Source organism: Heterodontus francisci, chromosome 37, assembly GCF_036365525.1.
Source record: "Heterodontus francisci isolate sHetFra1 chromosome 37, sHetFra1.hap1, whole genome shotgun sequence".
Taxonomy (NCBI): domain Eukaryota; kingdom Metazoa; phylum Chordata; class Chondrichthyes; order Heterodontiformes; family Heterodontidae; genus Heterodontus; species Heterodontus francisci.
This window is the reverse complement of record NC_090407.1, coordinates 848475-873997: the sequence shown is the minus strand read 5'-3', so window position 1 is coordinate 873997 and position 25523 is coordinate 848475. Positions and strand designations below refer to the sequence as shown.

Here is a 25523-nt window from a genome sequence, read left to right as displayed (position 1 = left end):
TGCTGTACTGTTCTTTGTTCTTTGTTCTTTGTTCTCACTGTCTGCCACATCTCTAAATTTGGTTTCGTTGGCAAATTTTGCGAGGGGCATTGGACACCAAACAGAAATGGAGAGAACAATTTGAAAGATTAAGCAAAGACATGGTAGGTTTTGAGCAGACTATGAAGGAGGGGAGAGATATGACAAGGCAGAATACAGAATTGTGATGGCTGAAGCCCTCCCAATGGACTTGGAGTGTAAGGAAGGGGAACTTACATTATATCAGAGTAAGAGGAGCAAAGCATATGAGCTGGCACATGTGAGTGAAGGATGTTACTGAGGTAGGGCAAATGAGACGATAGAACATTTGCAAGTGAAGATCCAAAATATCTGTGATGGGGACAGAAAGCCAGCAGATATGAATGAGGATTAGGAGTGATATCTGGGGGCACTTGTAATATAGGATAAGATGCAGATAGCAGAGTTCTGGTCGAGTTCGAGTTTAAGTAAGGTAGAGCTTGGGAGGTTGGTAAGGAGAGGATTGAAGGAGTCAAATATAGAGATGACATGGCTGTCAGCATCAGCAAAGATGAGGAATGAGGTAAAGACAGAAGTGGCGAATATTATAATATTACAACAGATGGTTGTTTACTTTCTGGAGCTGCCCTGATGGCAGCTTCGAAATCAGCAGCAGAATTATAAAGTAAATGAGTCAGCACTGATGTTCCCCGAGCTGCTGAGAAACCCCTCAAGAAGTGGGTTTGATTTTGCCTCTGGAGGTAGCAGCACACGAGTGACAATTTTTTTTCATTCATTCATGGGATGTGGGCATCACTGGCTAGGCCAGCATTTATTGCCCATCCCTAATTGCCCTGGAGAAGGTGGTGGTGAGCTGCCTTCTTGAACCACTGCAGTCCATTTGGGGTAGGTACACCCACAGTGCTGTTAGGAAGGGAGTTCCAGGATTTTGACCCAGCGACAGTGAAGGAACGGCGATATAGTTCCAAGTCAGGATGGTGTGTGACTTGGAGGGGAACTTGCAGGTGGTGGTGATCCCATGCATCTGCTGCTCTTGGCCTTCTAGGTGGTAGAGGTCATGGGTGTGGAAGGTGCTGTCTAAGAAGCCTTGGTGAGTTGCTGCAGTGCATCTTGTAGATGGTACACACTGCTGCCACTGTGCATCGGTGGTGGAGGGAGTGAATGTTTGTGAATGGGGTGCCAATCAAGTGGGCTGCTTTGTCTTGGATGGCGTCGAGCTTCTTCAGTGTTATTGGAGATGCATCCAGGCAAGTGGAGAGTATTCCATCACACTCCTGACTTGTGCCTTGTAGATGGTGGACAGGCTTTGGGGATTCAGGAGGTGAGTTACTCGCCGCAGGATTCCTGGCCTCTGACCTGATCTTATAACCATGGTATTTATATGGCCACTCAAGTTTAGTTTCTGGTCAATGGTAACTCCCAGGATGTTGATAGTGGGGGATTCAGTGATCGTAATGGCATTGAATGTCAAGGGGAGATGGTTAGATTCTCTCTTGTTGGAGATGGTCATTGCCTGGCACTTTTGTGGTGCGAATGTTATTTGCCACTTATCAGCCCAAACCTGGATATTGTCCGGGTCTTGCTGCATTTCTACACAGACTGCTTCAGCATCTGAACCATCGTGAATGGTGCTGAACATTGTGCAATCATCAGCGAACATCCCCACTTCTGACATCATGATTGAAGGAAGGTCATTGATGAAGCAGCTGAAGATGGTTGGACCTAGGACACTACCCTGAGGAACCCCTGCAGTGATGTCCTGGAGCTCAGATGATTGACCTCCAACAACCGCAACCATTTTCCTTTGCGCTAGGTATGACTCCAACCAGTGGAGAGTTTTCCCCCTGATTCCCATTGACTTCAATTTTGCTGGGGCTCCTTGATGCCATACTCGGTCAAATGCTGCCTTGATGTCAAGGGCAGTCACTCTCACCTCACTTCTTGAGTTCAGCTCTTTTGTCCATGTTTGAACCAAGGCTGTAATGAGATCAGGAGCTGAGTGGCCCTGGCGGAACCCAAACTGAGCGTCACTGAGCAGGTTATTGCCGCTTGATAGCACTGCCGATCACACCTTCCATCACTTTACTGATGATTGAGAGTAGACGCTTGGGGCAGTAATTGGCTGGTTTGTGTACAGGACATACCTGGGCAATTTTCCACATTGCTGGGTAGATGCCAGTGTTGTAGCTGTACTGGAACAGCTTGGCTAGGAGCGCGGCAAGTTCTGGAGTTCAGGTCTTCAGTACTATTGCCGGAATATTGTCAGGGACCATAGCCTTTGCAGTATCCAGTGCCTTCAGTTGTTTCTTCATATCACGTGGAGTGAATCAAATTGGATGAAGTCTGGCATCTGTGATGCTGGGGCCTTCAGGAGGAGGCCGAGAGGGATCATCAACTCAGCACTTCTGGCTGAAGATTGTTGCAAATGCTTCAGCCTTATCTTTTGCACTGATGTGCTGGGATCCCCCATCATTGAGGATGGGGATATTTGTGGAGCCACCTCCTCCAGTTAGTTGTTTAATTGTCCACCACCATTCACGGCTGGATGTGGCAGGACTGCAGAGCTTAGATCTGATCTGTTGGTTATGGGATCGCTTAGCTCTGTCTATTGCATGCTACTTATGCAGTTTGTTACACAGGTAGTCCTGTGTGGTAGCTTCACCAGTTTGACACCTCATTTTGAGGTATGCCTGGTGCTGCTCCTGGCATGCCCTTCTGCACTCTTCATTGAACCAGGGTTGGTCTCCTGGCTTGATGGTAACCGTAGAGTGGGGAATATGCCGGGCCATGAGGTTACAGATTGTGGTTGAGTACAATTCTACTGCTGCTGATGGCCCACAGAGCCTCATGGATGCACAGTTTTGCATTGCTAGATCTGTTCGAAATCTATCCCATTTAGCACGGTGGTAGTACCACACAACACAATGGAGGGTATCCTCAATGTGAAGGCGAGACTTTGTCTCCACAAGGACTGTGCGATGGTCACTCCTACCAATACTGTCATGGACAGATGCATCTGCGACAGGCAGATTGGTCAGGACAAGGTCAAATATGTTTTCCCTCTTGTTGGTTCCCTCACCATCTGCTGCATACTCAGTCTAGCAGATATGTTCTTTCGGACTAAGCCAGCTTTTTCAATAGTGGTGCTAATGAGCCACTCTTGATGATGGACATTGAAGTCCCCCACCCAGAGCACATTCTGCGCCCTTGCCACCCTCAGCACTTCCTCCAAGTGGTGATCAACATGGAGGAGTACTGACTCATCAGCTGAGGGAGGGTAGTAGGTGGTAATCAGCAGGAGGTTTTCTTGCCCAGGTTTGACCTGATGTCATGAGACTTCATGGGGTCCAGAGTCGGTGTTGAGGAGTCCCAGGGCAACTCCCTCCCGACTGCATATCACAAATACAAATACAGATGAAATTCCACAGCAACCTGCCACTCTGAGAAAAGGAGCCCAGGGCCAATCAGTCTGAAAACAATTTGTGTTCATAACTTTAAATATTGCAGATCAAAGGCCTTGAACAGAGTTCTAATGATTAAATACCTTTGTTTTCATTACTACTGGCAGTTGACCTGAAATGGAACCTGTTATCACCACACACAGGTCCTACTGAGCCTTACAGGAACATTTTGGCCATAATTCCTACAGTAACCCAGGAACAGCACCAGAAATATCCCAAAAGTGCCAGATCAATGTGATGGGGGTGAGCAGGCAAAGCACCCTTGTCCCCCTGCTTTGAAATGCAATTTGTTGGGGTCTAGGTTCCAATGACTCCCCTTGCTTGCAGCTGGACTTATAGCCTATTTACCTCCATCCCCCTAATGAGCACCATTTCTGGGCTCACTATTTTATCTAATCATTATCCAGCTCACCCTATCCACACAGAGCATCTGTCCAGATTTCCCCCCCCCCCCCCATTGCTGTTTTGTACAGTCCTTCCCAGCCACTGGGGAAATTGCAGATCCTATAAATTAGATTGTGAGTCATGACTTGAAAACAGGAACGTGTGAAGTTCACTGGATGTTGGTGTGAAATTTGCCCTGCCATGTAATGAGGGCAGGTTAAACAGTGCCAGCAGCCTGGGTTAATGTAGAAACACCTCATCTTAAAAATTTGCGAAATAATGTTCCTGATTAACCAATTCATCATAACTTGTCAGCTATAGTGCTTAGACTGAGGCCAGTCCTGTGGGAGTAGTTCTATACTGCTGTAATGTGTTTGGCAATGCTCATTAGCTTATATAACCGCTGGATGCATTCTGCTTTGGAAGTTGATATTAATCAGCAGTTTGTCCCAGAAGGTTCCGCAAGCAAAGTAAGCAAAGTCAATGATGAACTTTTCACTCCATGTGTTTTCTCAGATTCTTTAAAGCTGTTAAAGAAAAGACAGGATTGATACTTTAATCCTGACCAATAACCCCCCAGTTACCACTTCATGGAGTAATCTAGAAAACACAGAACTTATAGAGTTGCACCAATTGCAACAGCTGAGATCAAGCCAGCACGAATCACAGTCTTGTGAAAACCAGCTTAGCCCCATTGCTCACTTGATTCATAGATCATATCTTACAGCAACTAATGGTGACCATATTCTTCATAAAATATCACACTGAGGCCTGAAAAATATGTTCATAACCTGATGATAGCATTCATTATCTTTTTTAGTGGAGTTCAGTGAAATTCTTGAGTGTATATTTAAAATGCACACTGTAGTGAAGGCATCTTCACCCATAATGTAAATATTGCAGTCTGAAAGAATGTTTCATTATTGTTGAGTATTCACAGAGTAAATCTACATAAGGCTTTACTGGGAGCAGCCATGTTGAAACTTTACTTTACACCTCCCAACAGAGAGGGCAGCAGAGACGCAGTATAGCAGGATTAGCAGCTAATGCTTAGCTATCACAATACAATGAGGCAGTTCAATACAGCACACCACACTCCCACTCCACTTAAAAATATAACTTATACATTAAAACATAAAATGGTACTTGTACATAATTTCCCAGAATACAATAACAATACCCTGAGATTTAACAGGTCGGGTTGCATGCTTGTTACTGTAATCACAACTAAAATATATATAACTAATATTTCCAGAGTTTTTCCTTAACACCAGTATGTCTTTAATAAAAATATAATCATCTGGCGAAAAGAACAACTTATTTCTTCCTTCCTACATACTTTCAATTAACCTATCCGGCTTCTTTCTCTTTCAGTCTGGGTATCTTCTTCCATTTCCATTAGCTTGACTCTGCTCTCTCAACATCTCAGATCATGTTGACCCTGTACTTTGACTTTGATTACCAACTCCACTTAATGGCTGGGACTGTGAAATTGATTGATCAGTCTTAATCAAAGACCCTGACTCACTTTGCTCTCCCGGTGGATTCTGTGATACTGGCAAACTTTCAGTTCCTTTGTGACTTGCACTTTCCGCATGACTTTCTCTTGGGACTGTAGGAACTTGGAATAAAGCCTGGCTACCCAACCCGAACCTGACTAGACCTGATGACATGTGTTGGCTTCGGGTCAGGTCAGGTCTATGTTCCGAGTCCAGCATTCGGGCTCAGGTCGGGTTGGACTGGAACTCAGGGGATCAGGCTCACCCATGATTCTCCACAACTCCATCTGCAGGAATAGCCTGCTGCTGGAACGGATGAACAGGATCACAAGTATTATCATTTAGACAAGGTAGAGCAGAATAACATGGTTGATATCATGAAATTTATTGCGATATTCGGGTCAGGTCAGGCGCAAAAATAAATTAAAGGACTTGGGCCCAGGTCGGGTTTAAATTTTATATTTGAGCAGGCCTTTAATTTGGACTGTAGGAGGTTTCTCATGCTCTTCCTTTGTCAGATTTCCTCATCCAAGCAAATGATCCTCATGACACTGACAGAGTCTCTCTCCCATTCTCACGAGATATGTGAATGTATCTAGTCTTTTTACATCAACTCCAAACACATACTTCTCCTCATCACCTTGGTGGTTTTTCACTGTGACCTTCTGACCAGCACTGAACTCTCTAAGTTTCATGTCTTGTATATCAAGACTCATCTTCACCCTCTCTTGCTTTTCTCTTACTTTGCTATTGACTTAAGCAAACTAAACCTTGTCCTGGACCATGTTTTTAACACTAACTCATAAGGTGAGCAACCTTTTGTAGACTCTGGGGTTATTCTGTAAGACAACAGAAAATTGTTTAGCCTGTGTCGAAGAGAATCATGGACATTACTGCCTAGTTTGTCACCTAGCAAATATGTCTGCAAAGACCTCTTCACAATTTGTACATTTCTTTCTGCAGCACCATTTGATGCTGGGTGATACAAAGGCAATAGAGGAGACTGCGACAACTACAAGGGCATCTCGCTCATTAGCATCATGGGGAGGGCCTTTGCTAAGATCATACTTAAAAGACTCCATTTAGTTGCACATCGAGTGTACTTGTGCAGTTTCCGTGCCGGCACATCTATTGTGGATATGATCTTCTCCATACTCCAGCTACAACAGGGGTGTAGGGAACAGAGTATACCGCTTTACCTTACTTTTGTAGATTTCACGAAGGCATTCGACACTGTCAGCAGAGCAGGGCTGTACAAGATTTTGGGAAAAACTGGCTCTCCACCGAAGCTCCTCAGTCTCATCTGCTCCTTCAATGACAACACACACTGCACTGTACTGTTTGATGGCTCCACTTCCAACAGTTTCAGAGTGAAGAATGGAGTGAAACAGGGTTGTGTCCAAGCCCCCACTCTGTTTAACACCTTCTTCTCCATGCTCCTGACCTTCACCTTCCCTGCAGGTATGGAAGGAGTCTACTTGCACACTAGGTCAGACGGCAAGCTCTACAATCTATCAAGGCTGAAAGTAAAGACAAAAACACATCATGTCCTCATCAGAGAACTCCTCTACGCTGATTCTCTTTGCTGTGATTCTCTTTGCTGTGATTCTCTTTGCTGTGATGCTCTTTGCTGTGATGTTCTTTGCTGTGGTGCTCTTTGCTGCGGTGCTCTTTGCTGCGATGCTCTTTGCTGCGATGCTCTTTGCTGCGATGCTCTTTGTTGCGATGCTCTTTGCTGCGATTCTCTTTGCTGTGGTGCTCTTTGCTGCGGTGCTCTTTGCTGCGATGCTCTTTGCTGCGGTGCTCTTTGCTGCGGTGCTCTTTGCTGCGATGCTCTTTGCTGTGATGCTCTTTGTTGCGATGCTCTTTGTTGCGATGCTCCAGGACCTAGTGACCATGAAGGAACAGCGATTATATTTCCAAGTCAGGTTGGTGTGTTACTTGAAGGGGAACTTGCAGGTGGTGGTGGTGGTTACATAATCTGCTGCACTTGACGTTTTGGTGGTCAAGGTTGCATGTTTGGAAGGTGCTGTCGAAGGAGCCTTGGCAAGTTTCTGCGGTGCACCCTGTAGATGGTGCGCACTGCTGCCACTGTGTGCCGGTAATGGAAGGAGTGAATGTTTAAGGTGGTCGATGGACTGCTAAACAAGTGGGCTGTTTTGTCCTGGATGGTGTCAAGTTTTTTGCACTGCTGCACAAAGCCAGTGACAGATGATAATCGTTCATTAATTTTGGCATAAAAAGTATCAGCAGCACAATGGAACCCTGCACTTGAACCTTGTGACAGATTTCGTCTAAGTGTGTCAATAATGGCACACATGTGACCATCCAGATTCAACATCCGGTTCCTTTTCTGCCCCAATCACTTTCTTCACCTCACCCAGTGCTACCTCCACTAACTTCATTCTCCAAGATGTGTGCAGTTGCCAGGTGTTCATAAACACCAATCAGAGGGACGATGTTTGGTGCTGATTCCAAACTACTAGCTGTGTTGACAGATTGCTTTTCCAATGACAGAAATAGAACAAATGTTAAAATGCTAACTGTAAGAAATACCTTCAAACAGAATTGGCTTTGCAATATATTATGCATGAAAATTGTGTGTATCCCTGTGCAGCAGTACACACGATGGGGAGCAATATATTACTGGGCCAATTTTTGTCTACTAATTAGTTCTAAATGGTTAAGAAGTAATCCTGATCAAACCAAATGCTGAAATCACTCAATCTGTGTGTCAGCCTATTTGTTTAATTATTCACAGATGTAAGTGCAGATTTGCACAGATGTAAGGCACATATCGTGCACAAATTAACTTAAAATTGTTGATTGAATTTCCTTACAAAGCTCTTTAAAGGTACTGTTATATACTGCTTAAAACCTGTCAACCTTAGGTCTCCATTTATACATATGCAGCACCGTACTGGTATAAAGGCTATAATATACCCAAGAGGTGTTGAGATGTCCCTGTGCTATTTTTTAAATAATATAATGAAGCTCCCATTCGTTTCTGTGGGAAGATTCCTGTGCTCACCCTCAGCCCACCAGAAGTGTGTGTCATGTGCGAAAAGGACAAAACCTGTTCAGAACAGATTTCCATTCCTTTTTCCAATCTTTAAAGTCCCAATTGCACCAATGTATGGGGCGTTATGACAAGAAAATCATCAGGAAAGTACAAGGCTTGAGTTGAGGGTGTACAGCGGCTTCAGCTTCACTCTACTCCTTATATCCATTGTATCACTCACTAGGGTGTCCAGCACAGCCTCTTCTAAGAAAGTTGAGGGCATGTGATTGCTAATCACTCCTCTAGTTCAGGTCTATTCCCTTTTATAACTGTGAAACTATATTCTCCTCCAGAGATCGAGTGTTCAGTGCTGCACACCCACACAACTTCCCACCTGCAGGGCCATTTGCAATACATCTGTTGTGCTCACCCACTCCCCACTACTTGGAAATCTTTGAAAATGTTTTAAATCTCACCTTTTCTAAACCTAGCTTTAAATAAAATATTTATAAAGAGGACCAATATTCTGTGTGGTTCACTTCAACAGACTTTGAATTTTCAACAGCAGAATATGGGAACTGTGGTTGCTGCTCGGTTGGTTAATATACCCACCCTGGACTTGTAATTCATATCAAAAGTTTTAAATGTAGGAGCATCAGTCAAATCTGATGTAGTAAATAGTAAAAATAAACATGTTTATATCATTGTATCATGTCCAGAACATCTCCATCTCATATCAAATGTTACACTTCAGACGTGACACTGTTGTAAAATATGTGTCAATTTTTCTGTTAATTGGTTTAAGTCTCATTTATAAAACCACAAATTGACCAATGAACAGGTAGCCAGCAAGACTAAATACAGCAATCAGCAGTCAGCTACTAACAAAACCATCTGTAAGGTTTGGGGTCAAGGGAAGCAAACCCATTAAAACATTCTAAATTACCATAATGACCTTTTTTTCATTATTTGTCTTTCTGACTTTTTATCAGGCACAAAACAGATTTGGAGGTCGATTTATACTTTTTACTGAATGCTCATATTTTCACACACTTATAAAAACTGGGAAACCTGTAGCAATGTAAATTTTCATTCAATAAGGACAATACAGAGCAATTTAATCGATGAACCAGAATGGCATGAACTGTCTCTGGGTTGGGTTGCGTCTTTCAACGTCTGGGCTGCAACCCCACGGAAACTTCCACATGCCGTTCAGTCAGAAGCTATTCAGGTCGGATCAGGTGGAGACTCCTGCTGCGCTTGTCATCAAAGTAGCAACACAGTGCTTAAAATGATATTAGTGTAGTCTGGTACTATTGTAAACGTCTAAGACTAGAGTCTAAAATATACCTGTTATCACTTTCTTAATAAATGTTCGTTTCAATAATTGAATATAGCCTTTTTTGTAATAGCTTGAATCATTTTCCAAATACACACTTCTGGTATGGAGTCTCACCCATTGGGAGCTTGCATTTGGAAAATCAACTCTTAGAAGTTCATCTTAAATCTCTTGACTCTAATTAGGTGTTTGCTGACACTTAGCCATATCACTTTACCTGAGAGAGAAGGTTGTTATTGAACCTCCACTCTAGAGACTTGAACACTAGACTGACACTTCAGCATAGAACTGAGGGAGTACTACAGGGGTAACATTTATGGGGCCTGCAAGAGCAGATTTCATGGTAGGTGAGGTGACTCGATTAGGCGGGAGTTGACATTTTGAATTCCCGACGGCAGGTTCAAAGTTAGAGATTAAGTCAGCGGCGTGTTTGTGCTAGGTGGAGTCTCACGCTGTCCTGTGGCGGGTTCTAATTTTTAATATATTTGCATACCATGAATACTCTTAACTTAGAATTAACAGAAATTAAGTCCTAACTGCCAGATTCATTCAGCAGTGCACAGGAATCTTGTGGAACCAGGTTTGCGGTGGTTTAAAGGTGCAACAGTCGACTTTGTGCAGCTTTGTCTGAGGTCAGTGGTTTTCTTTCTTGAACTCTTCAACACAAGGAAAGGCAACATTGGAATGGATGTTAGGCTCCAGGCTTGGGACCAGCAAGGGCGAATTGTGTTGGGGGGGTGGTTTGAGAGGGTGGGGTTCAGGTGTCTGGAGGTGCGGAGGAGGACACAGCCTTGCGTTCAGGATGTGGTGTCGGTGGTGGTGGGGGGTGGGGAGTGCAGGAAGGTGGTGGGTGGGGGATTGGAGCGGATAATGAAGGTGAAGTGCATGATAGGCCTAAAGGGAGGGGTCAGTACTGTCAACATTGGGGTCCCGTGGGGCAAATGAGGGTGCTGGCTGGCAGATGGAACAGTCACAGTCACAGAGGGCAGTGTGATTAGGTCAGGGGGCAGGTCCAGAGTCATGGTTGGGTACTGGAAGGCCTCGTAGGGTGGGGCACGGGATTGGACGACTGCATTAAGGTTGATCACTGGAGGATCTAGGGTTGAGAGTGGACATTTCGATGGCGATGGGTGTAGGCACAGAGGGGTTAGATGGCATATAGACATCGATAATTACGTGGTCCAGTGTAATGGGGGGAGGGTCAAGAGTCACAGAGGGAAGGTGCAAGGTAATGTTGCGTGGGTCAAGGGTGATGGGGGAAAGCTGGAAGGTGGCAGGAGGAGGGTGGTAGGTGGAGGATCGAGCTTTGAATCAGATGCACTCCATTTTGTAAAATGAGACAAAAATTCATATGGGCATGCCAGGAGTGCAGATCGAAGTGGGAGGAGGCCAGTGTTGGGTGAGTGGATATGCGGCTGTGCACAATGGGAGGCATACAGAACATATCGACTCATGAGTTCACTGGTTGAGCATTATGGTCAGACAAGGTTTCATTTCAATGTCTGCCTCATTCAAACAATTATAAAGCTGCAATGACATGGGTCTCATACACCCAATATTTTTGCAACGTCAGGAACAAGAGGAGAGGATGCAACAGAGGAGGGCTGTTGTTGCTCAGCGACTGGGACTGCAATGCCAGCAGCAGACAGAATAAGAGGGGGAGGCTACTCAGAATAATGCCATCTAGAGAAGGCATCATAGAAGATGGGCACTGGTCCGTCAACGCGTCCTCAGGACAAGGACTAACTACTTTCAGCAGTCAGAGAGGCAATGTAAGAGGCATAGAAACATAGAAAAATAGGAGCAGGAGTAGGCCATTCGGCCCTTTGAGCCTGTTCCGCCATTCAATACGATCATGGCTGATCATCCAAACTCAGTAACCTGTTCCTGTTTTCGCCCCACTTTAGCCCTTGATCCCCTTAGCCCTAAGAAATATATCTAACTCTTTCTTGAATATATTTAATGATTTGGCCTCAACTGTTTTCTGTGGGAGAGAATTCCACAGGTTCACCACTCTCTGGGTGAAGAAATCTCTCCTCATCTCAGTCCTAAACGGCTTACCCCTTATCCTTAGACTGTGACCCCTGGTCCTGGACTCCACCGCCATCGGGAACATCCTTCCTGCATCTAGTCTGTCCAGTCCTGTTAGAATTTTGTAGGTTTCTATGTGATTCCCTCTCATTCTTCTAAACTCCAGCAAATACAAGCCTAATCGACCCAATCTCTCTTCATACATCAGTCCCGCCATCCCAGGAATCAGTCTGGTGAACCTTCGCTGCACTCCCTCTATAGCAAGAACATCCTTCCTCAGATAAGGACACCAAAGCTGCACACAATACTCCAGGTGTGGTCTCACCAAGGCCTTGTTTAATTGCAGCAAGACATCCCTGTTCCTGTACTCGAATCCTCCAGCTATGAAGGCCAACATACCATTTGTCTTCTTAACTGCCTGCTGCACCTGCATGCTTACTTTCAGCGACTGGTGCATAAGGACACCCAGGTCTCACTGCACCTCCCCCTTTCCCAATCTATCACCATTCAGGTAATAATCTGCCTTTCTGTTTTTGCCACCAAAGTGGATAATCTCACATTTATCCACATTATACTGCATCTGCAATGTATCTGCCCACTCACTCAACCTGTCCAAATCACACTGGAGCTTCTCTGCATCCTCCTCACAGCTCACACTCTCACCCAGCTTTGTGTTGTCTGCAAACTTGAATATATTACATTTAATTCCCTCATCTACATCATTAATATATATTGTGAATAGCTGGTGTCCTAGCACTGATCCCTGAGGTACCCCACTAGTCACTGCCTGCCACTCGGAAAAAGACCCTTTCATTCCGACTCTTTGTTTCCTGTCTGCCAACCAGTTCTCTATCCATGTCAGTACCTTACCCCCAATCCCATGTGCTTCAATTTTGCATGCTAATCTCTTATGTGGGACCTTATCGAAAGCCTTCTGAAAGTCCAAATGCACCGCATCCACTGGTTCTCCCTTATCTATTCCACTAATTACATCCTCAAAAAATTCCAGTAGATTTGTCAAGCATGATTTCCCTTTCATAATTCCATGTTGACTTTGTCCGATCCTGCCATTGTTTTCCAAGTGCTCTGTTATTACATCTTTTATAATGGACTCTAGCATTTTCCCCACTACTGACTGGTCGACACAGACTCGGTGGGCCGAAGGGCCTGTTTCAGTGCTGTATCTCTCTTTGACTCTATGACTCTATGACGTCAGGCTTACCAGTCTATAATTCCCTGTTTTCTCTCTGCCTCCTTTTTTAAATAGTGGGGTTACATTAGCTACCCTCCAATCCGTTGGAACTGTTCCAGAGTCTAGAATTTTGAAAAATGACCAGCAATGCATCTACTAATTCTAGGGCCACTTCCTTAAGTACTCTGGGATATAGATTATCAGGACCTGGGGATTTATCGGCCTTCAATCCCATCAATTTTCCTAACACCATTTCCCTACTAAAACTGATTTCATACAGTTTCTCCTTCTCACTAGATCCTATGTTCCCCAACATTTCTGGGAGGTAATTTGTGTCCTCCATTGTGAAGACAGAACCAAAGTATGTATTTAATTGGTCTACCATTTCTTTGCTCCCCATTATAAATTCCCCCATTTCTGACTGTAAGGGACCCACATTTGTCTTCACCAATCTTTTTCTCTTCACATACCTATAGAAACTTTTACAGTCAGTTTTTATGTTCTCTGCAAGCTTACACTCGTACTCTATTTTCCCCTTCTTAATCAATCCCTTTGTCCTCCTTTGCTGAATTCTAAACTACTCCCAATCCTCAGGTTTGCTGCTTGTTCTGGACATTTTATATTTCTCCTCCTTTTGTAAGCCACGGTTGAGCCACCCTTCCTGTTTTATTTTTGCGCCAGACAGGAATGAACAATTGTTGTAATTCATCCATGTGCTGTTTAAATGCTAGCCATTGCCTATCCACGGTCAACCCTTTAAGTAACGTTCCCCAATCTATCATAGCCAACTCGCGCCTCATACCTTCATAGTTTCCTTTATTTAGATCCAGGACCCTAGTCTCGGAATCAAATCTCTCACTCTCCATCTTAATGAAAAATTCTATCATGTTATGGTTGGTCTTCCCCAAGGGACCCCGCACAACAAGACTTTTAACTATCCTTTCTCATTACACAATACCCAGTCTAGGATGGCCTGTTCTCTAGTTGGTTCCTCAACGTATTGGTCCAAAATACCATCACATATGCACTCCAGGAATTCCTCCTCTACCGTATTATTGCTAATTTCGTTTTCCCAATCTATATGCAGATCAACATCACCCATAACTACAGTTGCACCCTTTTTGCATGCGTCTCTAATTTCCCATTTAATGCCATCCTCTACATCACCATTGCTGTTTGATGGTCTATATACAACCCCCACCAACGTTTTCTGCCCCTTAGTGTTTCTTGGCTCCACCCATACAGATTCCATATCAGGATTTTCTGAGCCAATATCCTTCCTCACTATTGTATTGATTTCCTCTTTTACTAATAATGCTACTCCACCTCTTTTCCCTTTTTGCCTGTCCTTCCTAAATATTGAATACCCCTGGATGTTCAGTTCCCATCCTTTGTCACCCTGCCACCATGTCTCCGTAATCACAACTAAACCATATCCATTTACATCTATTTGCGCGGTTAATTCGCCTGCCTTATTGCCAATACTCTGCGCATTGAGACACAATGCCTTTAGGCTTGTCTTTTTAACATTCTTAGTCATCTTAGCATTATTTTGTAGTATGGCCCTATTTGTTTCTTGCCCTTGATTTCTATGCCTTCCACTTTTGTCTTTTTGTTTCCTGTCTTTCGTTTCTATCTTTTTTTCCTCCTCCTCAGTCTCCCCACTCAGGTTCCCATCCCCCTGCCATTCTAGTTTAAATCCTCCCCAACAGCACTAGCAAACGCCCCTGCGAGGACATCGGTTCCAGTCCTGCCTGGGTGTAACCCATCCCGCTTGTACAGGTCCCACCTTCCCCAGAACCGGTCTCGATGTCCCAGGAATCTAATTCCCTCCCTCCTGCACCATTTCTCCAGCCACACATTCATCTGGTCAATTCTCCTGTTCCTATACTCACTAACATGTGGCACAGGAAGTAATCCTGAGATTACTACCTTTGAGGTCCTGCTTTTTAATTTAGCTCCTAACTCCTTATATTCATCTTGCAGGACCTCATCCCTTTTTCTACCTATGTTGTTGGTACCGACATGCACCAGGATCACTGGCTCTTTACCCTTCCCTTTCAGAATGTCCTGCAGCCGCTCCGAGACATCCTTGAACCTAGCACCGGGGAGGCAACATACCATCCTGGAGTCTCGTTTGTGGCCACAGAAACACCTATCTGTTCCCCTGACAATTGAATCCCCTATCACTATGGCTCTCCCAGTCTTTTTCCTCCTCTGCTATGCAGCAGAGCCATCCGTGGTGTCACAAACTTGGCTGTTGCTGCTTTCCCCTGGGAGGCCATCCTCCCCAACAATATTCAAAGTGATTTGTTTGAGAGGGGGATAGCCACAGGGGACTCCTGTATTACTTGCCTGCCCCTACTACTCCACCTGGTGGTCACCCATCCCTTTTCTGCCTGTGCAGCCATTACCTGCGGTGGGACCACCTCGCTAAACGTGCTATCCACGACTTCCTCAGCATCGTAATGCGGGTAGACAGTAGCTGCAGATGGATACACTTCCTGGACACATGGTCGTCAGGGACACTGGAAGCATCTCTGATTTCCCACATAGTGCAGGAGGAGCATATCACGGGTGTGAGCTCTCCTGCCTTGACTTACCTTTAGATTAATTAGTTACTCCCTTTAATTAAAAAATACTAATTACGCTAGGGGCTTTGTTCTACTCCAAATACTACCCATATAATCTAAAGTCCCTAATAAATTACACTAATTAAAAAAAACACACTTTAGTAGTACTAACCTTATCACTTATATGGTAGGTTTAAAAAAAGGACTTTCCCCTGATTTTTTAAAGCTATTTCCAGGCACTAACAGCTGTTACTCACTAACCAATCACCTTGCAGATTTCCTGTGATGTCACTGTTGATTTTTTTTTCAGACTCCGGCGCGCCTGGACTGCTTTCCGCTCCGCTCCTGGAAGTTAAGTGACAGAGCCTCGATCCTCGGGCTCAATTTATCCTCTTCTCTCGGCGTTCTCCCCACAGGTCCGCTCCTCTCCGCTCCACTCCCAGAAGGTAAGACGCCTGAGGATGTCACATGAAATGATCACTGAGATGTTTGGGATTGTTCAACAAGACATGCAATCATGTGGTTTTGTTGGGAACCCATGCCAGTTGCCCTCAAGGTGACTGCAGCACTTAATTTTTTTGCAAACGGTGATTTGCAGGAGTTACGACCGACCGCTCTAGTCAAAGCCCTAGGTCAAAATATACGATTCTGATTGTGGTGGGAGAAATGCACTGTTAATTCAATCCAGTCCCTCCATAAATTGCCTAACATATCATTTTAAACTTTCCAAGTTAAGGAAAGACCCAGCCAAATTGTACTATCTATTAATCCCTGAATAAGACTAACCAAAGCAGGCGTCTTTAAGTCAACAAATTAACTGTTTAATCAGAAAAATTTAATTCATAAACACCATGAAGATATAAACAACATTTAAGATAGAAAAAGAGTCCCTGCAAATTTACAGCCCAATGTTGCTTGAAGTCCTCACAACTGTCCAATGGGGAAAAAAGGTTCTTCCACAGTAGAACAGTCCGTAGTCTAATTCCAGCAGTAAGTGATTCTTCCTTCCTTCGCGAATTTCAACAATTAGCGACTTGCAAACATTTTTAAATGAATCAATTTGACTTTAGAGTTTTTGAGGGATAAAAGATTGTCACAGTCGAACTTCCCTTCCTTCAGTTTAAATTACCAGAGATCTCTGTTCTGGTTTGGTTTGACTTTTTTTAGCATTTTGAGAACAAGAACAAAGAACAAAGATAATTACAGCACAGGAACAGGCCCTTCGGCCCTCCAAGCCTGCGCCGATCCAGAGCCTCTCTCTAAACATGTCGCCTATTTTCTAAGCTTCTGTATCTCTTTTCTTCCTGCCCATTCATGTATCTGTCTAGATACATCTTAAAAGACTCCATCGTGCCCGCATCTACCACCTCCGCTGGCAATAAGTTCCAGGTGCCCACAACCCTCTGCGTAAAGAACTTTCCACGCATATCCCCCCTAAACTTTTCCCCTTTCACTTTGAACTCGTGTCCTCTAGTAATTGAAACCCCCACTCTGGGAAAAAGCTTCTTGCTATCCACCCTGTCTATACCTCTCATGATTTTGTACACTTCAATCAGGTCCCCCCTCAACCTCCGTCTTTCTAATGAAAATAATCCTAATCTACTCAACCTCTCTTCATAGCTAGCGCCCTCCATACCAGGCAACATCCTGGTGAACCTCCTCTGCACCCTCTCCAAAGCATCCACATCCTTTTGATAATGTGGCGACCAGAACTGTACGCAGTATTCCAAATGTGGCCGAACCAAAGTCCTATACAACTGTAACATGACCTGCCAACTCTTGTACTCAATGCCCCGTCCGATGAAGGAAAGCATGCCGTATGCCTTCTTGACCACTCTATTTACCTGCGTTGCCACCTTCAGGGAACAGTGGACCTGAACACCCAAATCTCTCTGGACATCAATTTTCCCCAGGACTTTTCCATTTACTGTATAGTTCACTCTTGAATTGGATCTTCCAAAATGCATCACCTCGCATTTGCCCTGATTGAACTCCATCTGCCATTTCTCTGCCCAACTCTCCAATCTATCTATATTCTGCTGTATTCTCTGACAGTCCCCTTCACTATCTGCTACTCCACCAATCTTAGTGTCGTCTGCAAATTTGCTAATCAGTCCACCTATACTTTCCTCCAAATCATTAATGTATATCACAAACAACAGTGGTCCCAGCACGGATCCCTGTGGAACACCACTGGTCACACGTCTCCATTTTGAGAAACTCCCTTCCACTGCTACTCTCTGTCTCCTGTTGCCCAGCCAGTTCTTTATCCATCTAGCTAGTACACCTTGGACCCCAAGCGCCTTCACTTTCTCCATCAGCCTGCCATGGGGAACCTTATCAAACGCCTTACTGAAGTCCATGTATATGACATCGACAGCCCTTCCCTCATCAATCAACTTTGTCACTTCCTCAAAGAATTCTATTAAGTTGGTAAGACATGACCTTCCCTGCACAAAACCATGTTGCCTATCACTGATGAGCCCATTTTCTTCCAAATGGGAATAGATCCTATCCCTCAGTATCTTCTCCAGCAGCTTCCCTACCACTGACGTCAGGCTCACCGGTCTATAATTACCTGGATTATCCCTGCTACCCTTCTTAAACAAGGGGACAACATTAGCAATTCTCCAGTCCTCCGGGACCTCACCCGTGTTTAAGGATGCTGCAAAGATATCTGTTAAGGCCCCAGCTATTTCCTCTCTCGCTTCCCTCAGTAACCTGGGATAGATCCCATCCGGACCTGGGGACTTGTCCACCTTAATGCCCTTTAGAATACCCAACACTTCCTCCCTCCTTATGCCGACTTGACCTAGAGTAATCAAACATCTGTTCCTAACCTCAACATCCGTCATGTCCCTCTCCTCGGTGAATACCGATGCAAAGTACTCGTTTAGAATCTCACCCATTTTCTCTGAGTCCAAGCATAACATTCCTCCTTTGTCCTTTAGTGGGCCAATCCTTTCTCTAGATACCCTCTTTCTCCTTATATATGAATAAAAGGCTTTGGGATTTTCCTTAACCCTGTTTGCTAAAGATATTTCATGACCCCTTTTAGCCCTCTTAATTCCTCGTTTCAGATTGGTCCTACATTCCCGATATTCTTTCAAAGCTTCGTCTTTCATCAGCCGCCTAGACCTTATGTATGCTTCCTTTTTCCTCTTAGCTAGTCTCACAATTTCACCTGTCATCCATGGTTCCCTAATCTTGCCATTTCTATCCCTCATTTTCACAGGAACATGTCTCTCCTGCACGCTAATCAACCTCTCTTTAAAAGCCTCCCACATATCACATGTGGATTTACCTTCAAACAGCTGCTCCCAATCTACATTTCCCAGCTCCTGCCGAATTTTGGTATAGTTGGCCTTCCCCCAATTTAGCACTCTTCCTTTAGGACCACTCTCGTCTTTGTCCATGAGTATTTTAAAGCTTACGGAATTGTGATCACTATTCCCAAAGTAGTCCCCTACTGAAACTTCAACAACCTGGCCGGGCTCATTCCCCAACACCAGGTCCAGTATGGCCCCTTCCCGAGTTGGACTATTTACATACTGCTCTAGAAAACCCTCCTGGATGCTCCTTACAAATTCTGCTCCATCTGGACCTCTAACATCAAGCGAATCCCAGTCAATGTTGGGAAAATTAAAATCTCCTATCACCGCCACCCTGTTGCTCCTACATCTTTCCATAATCTGTTTACATATTTGTACCTCTATCTCACGCTCGCTGTTGGGAGGCCTGTAGTACAGCCCCAACATTGTTACCGCACCCTTCCTATTTCTGAGTTCTGTCCATATTGCCTCACTGCTCGAGTCCTCCATAGTGCCCTCCTTCAGCACAGCTGTGATATCCTCTTTGACCAGTAATGCAACTCCTCCACCCCTTTTACCTCCCTCTCTATCCCGCCTGAAGCATCGATATCCTGGGATATTTAGTTGCCAATCATGCCCTTCCCTCAACCAAGTCTCAGTAATAGCAATAACATCATACTCCCAGGTACTAATCCAAGCCCTAAGTTCATCTGCCTTACCAACTACACTTCTTGCATTAAAACAAATGCACCTCAGACCACCAGTCCCTTTATATTCATCATCTGCTCCCTGCCTGCTCTTCCCCTTAGTCACACTGACTTCATTATCTAGTTTCTTACAGGCTTTTGTTACTACCTCCTTACTGTCAACTGACCTCAATTGGTTCCCATCCCCCTGCCACATTAGTTTAAACCCTCCCCAACAGCGTTAGCAAAAGCACCTCCAAGGACATTGGTTCCAGTCCGGCCCAGGTGTAGACCGTCCAATTTGTAATAGTCCCACCTCCCCCAAAACCGGTCCCAATGTCCCAAAAATCTGAACCCCTCCTTCCTGCACCATCCATCACGCCACGCATTCATCCTGACTATTCTTTCATTTTTACTCTGACTATCACGTGGCACTGGTAGTAATCCTGAGATTACTACCTCTGAGGTCCTACTTTTTAACTTGGCTCCTAACTCCTTAAACTCTGCTTGTAGGACCTCATCCCGTTTTTTACCTATATCATTAGTGCCTATGTGCACAATGACAACTGGCTGTTCACCCTCCCCCTTTAGAATGTTCTGCAGCCGATCTGAGACATCCCTGACCCGTGCACCTGGGAGGCAACATACCATTCGGGAGCCTCGTTTTCGACCACAGAACCGCCTGTCTACTCCCCTTACAATCGAATCCCCTACGACTATAGCCCTTCCACTCTTTTTCCCGCCCTTCTGAGCAGCAGAGCCAGCCACGGTGCCATGGACCTGGCTACTGCTGCCTTCCCCTGGTGAGCCATCTCCCTCAACAGTATCCAAAACGGTATACTTGTTTTGGAGGGAGATGACCGCAGGGGACTCCTGCGCTGCCTTCCTGCTCTTTCTCTGCCTTTTGGTCACCCATTCCCTTTCTCCCTCAGCAATCCTAATCTGCGGTGTGACCAATTCACTAAACGTGCTATCCACGACCTCCTCAGCATCGCGCATGCTCCAAAGTGAGTCCATCCGCAGCTCGAGAGCCATCATGCGATCTAACAAGAGCTGCAGCTGGACACACTTCCTGCACGTGAAGGAGCCAGGGACATCAGCCATGTCCCTGAGCTCCCACATTGAGCAAGAGGAGCATGATACGGGTCTGAGATCTCCTGCCATTTTTAATCTTAAGTTTAAACTTAGTTAAATGAAAAAGGAACGAAAAGTTTTTACCAATCACAATAAAACCAGAGAAATCGAAAAAGCCTTACCTTATAAACACCCCACCGAGTCCTTTTTTCTTTGGTTAGAGGAGGAGGGCGGGTGGGAGACACTACAAGTGTGGTGTCTCGGGTTCAGAAACCGCCCAAATATATAGTGTTTTACTTACCCAGCAGCCTCCTGGCCCAGCAGCCCCCTGGCCTCCGCCGAAAAACAAAAGGAAATTAAATTTACTTTCAAACTGACTTTCCCAGCTGCTCACTCGCTCACACGCTGCTCCCGAAAAAGCTGCTGCACTGAAAGCGATAAGAGAGATAATAATAATTAAATAGACAAAATTCTCTTCCTTCAGTTTAAATGGCTGAGAGCTCTTTTTTCAGGTGCTAACACCAGCTGTCTGTCTGTGTTTTTAGTTTTTAGTTTTAGAGATACAGCACTGAAACAGGCCCTTCGGCCCACCGAGTCTGTGCCGACCATCAACCACCCATTTATACTAATCCTACACTAATCCCATATTCCTACCACATCCCCACCTGTCCCTATATTTCCCTATCAGCTACCTATACTGGGGGCAATTTATAATGGCCAATTTACCTACCAACCTGCAAGTCTTTTGGCTGTGGGAGGAAACCGGAGCACCCGGAGAAAACCCACGCAGACACAGGGAGAACTTGCAAACTCCACACAGGCAGTACCCAGAATTGAACCCAGGTCGCTGGAGCTGTGAGGCTGCGGTGCTAACCACTGCGCCGCCTAACAGTTCTGTTAGAACTGACAGTCTTCAACTAAAAAGCCAGTTCAAACTTGAATTGTAACAAATGTATCACTCGATGCTCAGTCCCAGTGGCTGTATCCCAGGTAACGAGAATGCACCCTTTGAATTGCAGTCTCTGAATGCCTGTATCCAACGGCAACCAAAAATGCATTTTCTCTAACTCCTAAGGCTTGCTGATTCTTAAAGCAGTACTGATCCTTTGCAAGTCTTAAAGATACACCACATATTTCCCGGAGAGAGAAAAAAACTACAGGACCATGACACCTCTGCCCCTAGCAGAATAAAATGCCATTCCTGGAATCTCAGAGCATGACGGGCCCCCCGTTTTACTTTTATTTTTAGTTATTTTTTCTTTTTTTCTTTTTTACATTTTTTACAACTTTTTTTTAATGTTTATTTCATTTCATCTTAGTTTGTTCAGTTTGCTTACCCACTGTTTTTCTCATGTTTGTACTTGCTGCTGTTCAACCTTCAGTCCGTTAACACCCTATTTGTACTATATGTTATCTATGTGGACTTTAGTAAAGCCTTTGACAAGGTCCCTCATGGCAGACTGATACAAAAGGTGAAGTCACATGGGATCAGAGGTGAGCTGGCAAGATGGATACAGAACTGGCTCGGTCATAGAAGACAGACGGTAGCAGTGGAAGGGTGCTTTTCTGAATAGAGGAATGTGACTTGTGGTGTTCCGCAGGGATCAGTGCTGGGACCTTTGCTGTTTGTAGTATATATAAATGATTTGGAGGAAAATGTAGCTGGTCTGATTAGTAAGTTTGCGGACGACACAAAGGTTGGTGGAGTTGTGGATAATGATGAGGATTGTCAGAGGATACAGCAGGATATAGATCGGTTGGAGACTTGGGCGGAGAAATGGCAGATGGAGTTTAATTCGGACAAATGTGAGGTAATGCATTTTGGAAGGTCTAATGCAGGTGGGAAGTATACAGTAAATGGCAGAACCCTTAGGAGTATTGACAGGCAGAGAGATCTGGGCGTACAGGTCCACAGATCACTGAAAGTGGCAACGCAGGTGGATAAGGTGGTCAAGAAGGCATACGGCATGCTTGCCTTCATCGGTCGGGGCATAGAGTATAAAAATAGGCAAGTCCTGCTGCAGCTGTACAGAACCTTAGTTAGGCCACACTTAGAATATTGCGTGCAATTCTGGTCGCCAGACTACCAGAAGGACGTGGAGGCTTTGGAGAGGGTACAGAAGAGGTTTACCAGGATGTTGACTGGTCTGGAGGGCATTAGTTATGAGGAGAGGTTGGAAAAACTCGGATTGTTTTCACTGGAACGACGGAGGTGGAGGGGCGACGTGATAGAGGTTTACAAAGTTATAAGCAGCATGGACAGAGTGGATAGTCAGAAGCTTTTTCCCAGGGTGGAAGAGTCAGTTACTAGGGGACATAGGTTTAAGGTGAGAGGGGCAAAGTTTAGAGGGGATGTGCGAGGCAAGTTCGATACACAGAGGGTGGTGAGTGCCTGGAACTTGTTGCCGGGGGAGGTGGTGGAAGCAGGTACCATAGAGACGTTTAAGAGGCATCTTGACAAATACATGAATAGGATGGGAATAGAGGGATACGAACCTGGAAGTGCAGAAGGTTTTGGTTTAGACAGGCATCAAGATCGGCGCAGGCTTGGAGGGCCGAATGGCCTGTTCCTGTGCTGTACTGTTCTTTGTTGTTCTTTGTACTAATGCTTTGTCTTTCAACACACCATTAACACATTGTTTGCCTTTGCTCCATGTCCTTTTGGTCAGCTATGTGGCCTTGTCCTATCTACACCTTCTCCTTTGTTATCTCTTGCCCCACCCCCGCCTCACTTGCTTATAACCTTTGACATTTCTAATATTTGCTAGTTCCAAAGAAGGGTCACTGACCCTAAACGTTAACTCTGCTTCTCTTTCCACAGATGCTGCCAGACCTGTTGAGTGGTTCCAGCATTTCTTGTTTTTATTATATTATATGCATTTGATTACAATGGGTAAAAAAATTACAAATTGAAAAAAAGGCTAACACATTTTTTTCCTGGCATTTACAGATTAAACATTTTTTGTAGAAAAGTGTATGACTACAGCAACAAGTTTCACCAGAACATTTCGGCTTTAAAATTTCAAAAGGTTGTTCCAATTAACCCATTTCAAATTTACAAGCATAGTCTTCCAATTGTTTTGTGTTTTCCTTCCAAGTGTCCCTATTGTCCATCACCTCAGCCAGGTGAACTACACAGCTAGGAGCACTGACCACTACTGGGTTTACTATTTTCTGAGAAGTTTCTCACATACTCTTTAACCTATGTGGCATCACTTGACACTGGGAAATCCTGTTCGGTGTAACAGAAGCTGATTTTTTCTTACCCTGGGGTGTCAAAGGAATTTGACAGTATCCTTCCAACACATCTGTCTTTTTAAGACACATTGTGTTGCTCACTCTGTCCTTACAGTCCTTTAAATGAGAATTTGGATAGGAGTCTGCCTTTTTTACCACAGTGACTTTTCTAGAGTCTATGCAAGTTTGAGCCGACCCACCAGGTTTAAGCATCAAGGCCGCCTGCAAATTCCAGCTGTCCTGACTAGGTTCATCTAAGCTGCCCTTCAGCATGCATTGTACCTCTGCTTCCACTTGGGCCAGTCTGGACCTAGGCGGCAAGGATGTTGTTTTAAAGGACTGGTTCCTCCTATACCCACATCATGTGTAGCTAAGGTTGTACATCCTGGCTTATCCCTACAAACTTTTTGAAACATTGTGAAAACCCTGGTTAGGACTTCACGCTGTTTTGCCTCTAAGCGTAAAAGCCTATTGTTTAATTTTCCTAGCCATTCTGCATTCGCTAATGGGATAGTTGGAGGTTCAATCTGAGAATTTCCTCAGCCTACTTCTGCCTCATCCTCACTATCCTTTTCCTTCTCCACAGTCCCGATTACCTGACATACCTGTACTGGCTTATCCTCCTCCCTGCGGTAATATGGTTTAAGCATATTAATGTGACACAACCGGTTCTTCATCCAGCGATCAGGGGTGTCAATCAAGTAATCTACCTTACCCACTCTTTTGATCACTCTATAATGGGCCACTGAACCGTGCTTTCATTAGTTCACCCTGTGATGGTAACAACACTAATACTTCATCCCTTTGTTTTATGGTCGGTTGTGGTTTTCCCACCATTTGACAGGTATGGCATGCCCTACAAAATTGTCTCACATCCTTTGTAAGATCTGGCCAGTAATAGTATTTGCTTTTATGTGATTTGGTCTTCTGAATTCCCCTATGTCCTGAAAAAGAAATGTCGTGTGCTAACCTTAATAATCCTTGTCAACATTTAGGTGGTACCACTATCTGTTCAACAACTGTCCAGTCTTTGTCGGCAAGTCTATGAAGCGGTCTCCATTTCCTCCTCAAAACCCTGTTTGCCATATAATAGCCTTCCAGAACTCCTTTCGCCTCAGCTTCTGACAGATCTGTCTGTGCTATTTGGTAGATCTCTGGATCAGCTTGCTGTGCTGCAATGCTAGATGATCTGTTAAACATCTCATTTGAATCATCTAAATCCCCAAATAAGGTTTCAGATACTTGGCTATCTATTTGTGGTACCCCTTTACCTCTGACAATGGATCCTGTTTAACCATTGCTCGGGTAACTACACACACAGGAAATATTCCCGGAACTTGTTCCTGTAATTGCTCTGTTTCCTTAATTTCATATGGTTCCTCTGTAACTATAGGAGAAATTGATACTTTTAATCCAGCCAAATTATTCCCTAGGAGTAGATCAGTTCCCTTTACTGGTAAACTATGGACAACATCTACAGTTACTATTCCAGATATTAAGTCACTCTCTAGGTGTACTTTATACAAAGGTACAGGTATACACCCCCTCACCCCCCAATTCCATTATCTAAAACTCTAGCGCACAAGGCACTCTCTGGTGGAAACCTCATATCTTTCCCAGAAAGAGTGTTTGGGTTGCTCCTGTGTCCCTGAGTATAATGATAGGTTTACCTGCCTCACTTACAAGATATAGAGTTACTCTCCCCATTGACAAAAAA

The 25523-nt window shown here is 44.6% G+C and overlaps 1 protein-coding gene across 1 annotated transcript in view; it reads right to left on the bottom strand.

Moving 5' to 3' along the window:
• Nucleotides 1-4958: 4958 nt before the first annotated feature.
• The window catches only part of LOC137351939 (transcription initiation factor TFIID subunit 1-like), a 34304-nt gene continuing 13739 nt past the window's right edge, over nucleotides 4959-25523 (bottom strand). The window contains exon 2 of the mRNA XM_068016816.1: nucleotides 4959-7249. Within this exon, the coding sequence (XP_067872917.1) occupies nucleotides 6917-7249 (333 nt within the window). The 3' untranslated portion in view covers nucleotides 4959-6916. The remainder of the gene's footprint in view (nucleotides 7250-25523) is intronic.